This window comes from Meleagris gallopavo, unplaced genomic scaffold (genome assembly GCF_000146605.3).
Source record: "Meleagris gallopavo isolate NT-WF06-2002-E0010 breed Aviagen turkey brand Nicholas breeding stock unplaced genomic scaffold, Turkey_5.1 ChrUn_random_7180001869756, whole genome shotgun sequence".
In the NCBI taxonomy this organism is placed as follows: Eukaryota; Metazoa; Chordata; class Aves; order Galliformes; family Phasianidae; genus Meleagris; species Meleagris gallopavo.
Window position 1 is genome coordinate 1,728 of NW_011134711.1, and position 1,786 is coordinate 3,513.

A 1,786-nucleotide genomic window follows, 5' to 3' on the forward strand; every position below is an offset into this window, starting at 1 on the left:
GCTTTCCCCCCAAAAAATTTGGATTTCCCTCCCCGAATCACCCAGCTGACCCCCACTACCCACCATCCGTTCCCTCTCCCTCTAACATCACTGCCCCCCATTTCCTCGCAGCCCACCCTCGGCGCCGTCACTCCTTCCGGTTCCCATCTCCTCCAGCTCCTCCTTCACTTCCGGGACCCCTCTGCACTTCTGGGGGGGCTTCGGGCGCTTTCTGACACCCACCTGCACTCATTGGCTCTCAGCCCCCCCGGCAGCCATGTTTGGGACTCCATTATGAGCAGCCCCTCCGTGCCCCCCCGCGCCCGGCGCCGCCTCGTCCGTAGGTTGAAGGTAAGACCCCATTTTGGGGCAAAATCTCCCGTTTTCAGGTCCCGTTGTAATGCTCAAAAATCTCGGGGGTGGAGCCTGAATGGAGCCCCGCCCCCTCCGCAAGCCGACCCAATGGGGAGGGAGCTCTATTGAAGCCCCGCCCCCGTGAGCCAATTTGGGGCGGGCCTAGTTGAAGCCCTGCTTCCTCCACAATCCAAGCCAATGAGGGCGGAGCATTCAGATGAAGCCCCGCCCACCTCCTACCACGTGCCCATCCTGAGGGGGGGTGGAGCCTCATCGAAGCCCTGCCCCCCTCTGTGAGCCAACCCAATGGGGTGGAGCCTCTGAACGAAGTTCCGCCCCCCTTGTGTGACATCACAGGGCCACTTCCTGTCCCTGGCCTGTCACCGCAATGGCAGCCGCGTCCTGGACGCCATCTTGGCTTCCTGTTCCTCCCCCACACGAGCCTCCATCGCCTCCGAGCTGGGTGAGCAACCTCAGAAGGGCCCGAATTCCCCCCGGGGTCCCTTTGTTCCTATGGAAAGGCCTTAAAAAGCTGAGCTCTGCCACCTCATTGCAGCCCCCCAGCGCCGGGCGCTGCTCAGGGATCCCCACGGGCGCCATGTTGAGCATCGCCTCCACCTGGAGCTGTTCCTGCGCAGCCGCAGCCAATGGGAGCAGCTGTGGGCAGCGCCCCGGGGGATGCTGGGAACGCTGCTGGAGGACTGAGGGCCACAGAGAGGAGCGGTGAGGGGATAGAGCTTCTGGAGCAGTGCCTTTGATTGATTGGAGACCATAGAGACCAAAGAACTATTTATTTTTTTGTTGCTGTGGTTTTCTGTTGGAGAACCGTCACCATGATCGTAGAGATTGTGGAGTTTTTTCTGTTCTCTGGTTGGTTCCTGGAGGACTGACCTGACCACAGAGCTGCCGGAGGCCTTGTGGTGTCTATGGCATGGAGGACTTGTGACCATAGAGACGGTGGAGGACTTACCATAGGGATGGTGGAGGACTTGATACCATAGAGATGGAAGACTTGCAACCATAGAGATGTGGAGGACCTTTGGCCATAGAGACAGTGGAGGACTTGCGAGCGTAGAAACGGTGGAGGCCTCGCAGTCTTTATGATCAGCTGGAGCTGATTTGTGACCATAGAGATGTAGGAGGACTGAGCAGGATTGAATTCTGGAGTGTCTCCTCTGCGTGTGCTGCGCTGTTCCTTACCAACCATAGAGCTGAAGAAGGCCTGAGAGTTTTATTTTTGTAATTACGCGTTTTCTTTAATAAAATAAACCGTTTTTGGGTTTGTTTTTTTTTGCGTAATGGAGAAGTCGTAATTTGTCCCCTAAGGGCCCCGAGGCGGTGATTGCGAGCAGCGTATGAGAAACATGCGGCGAAACCTCTTTCGCTCTCCTATTGGTCCTCCCAGCCGTCCGTCACGCTCCGGCCTTTTTCATTGGCTGAGCCGCCAGGTTCC

The 1,786-nt window shown here is 57.7% G+C and overlaps 1 protein-coding gene across 1 annotated transcript in view; it reads left to right on the forward strand.

The window, feature by feature from the left end:
* The window catches only part of NOP9 (NOP9 nucleolar protein), a 3,183-nt gene extending 1,568 nt beyond the window's left edge, over positions 1–1,615 (forward strand). The window contains exons 3-5 of the mRNA XM_010727084.3: positions 112–330; positions 691–796; positions 890–1,615. Of these exons, the coding sequence (XP_010725386.1) occupies positions 112–330; positions 691–796; positions 890–1,038 (474 nt within the window). The 3' untranslated portion in view covers positions 1,039–1,615. The remainder of the gene's footprint in view (positions 1–111; positions 331–690; positions 797–889) is intronic.
* The last annotated feature ends 171 nt before the right edge of the window (positions 1,616–1,786 follow it).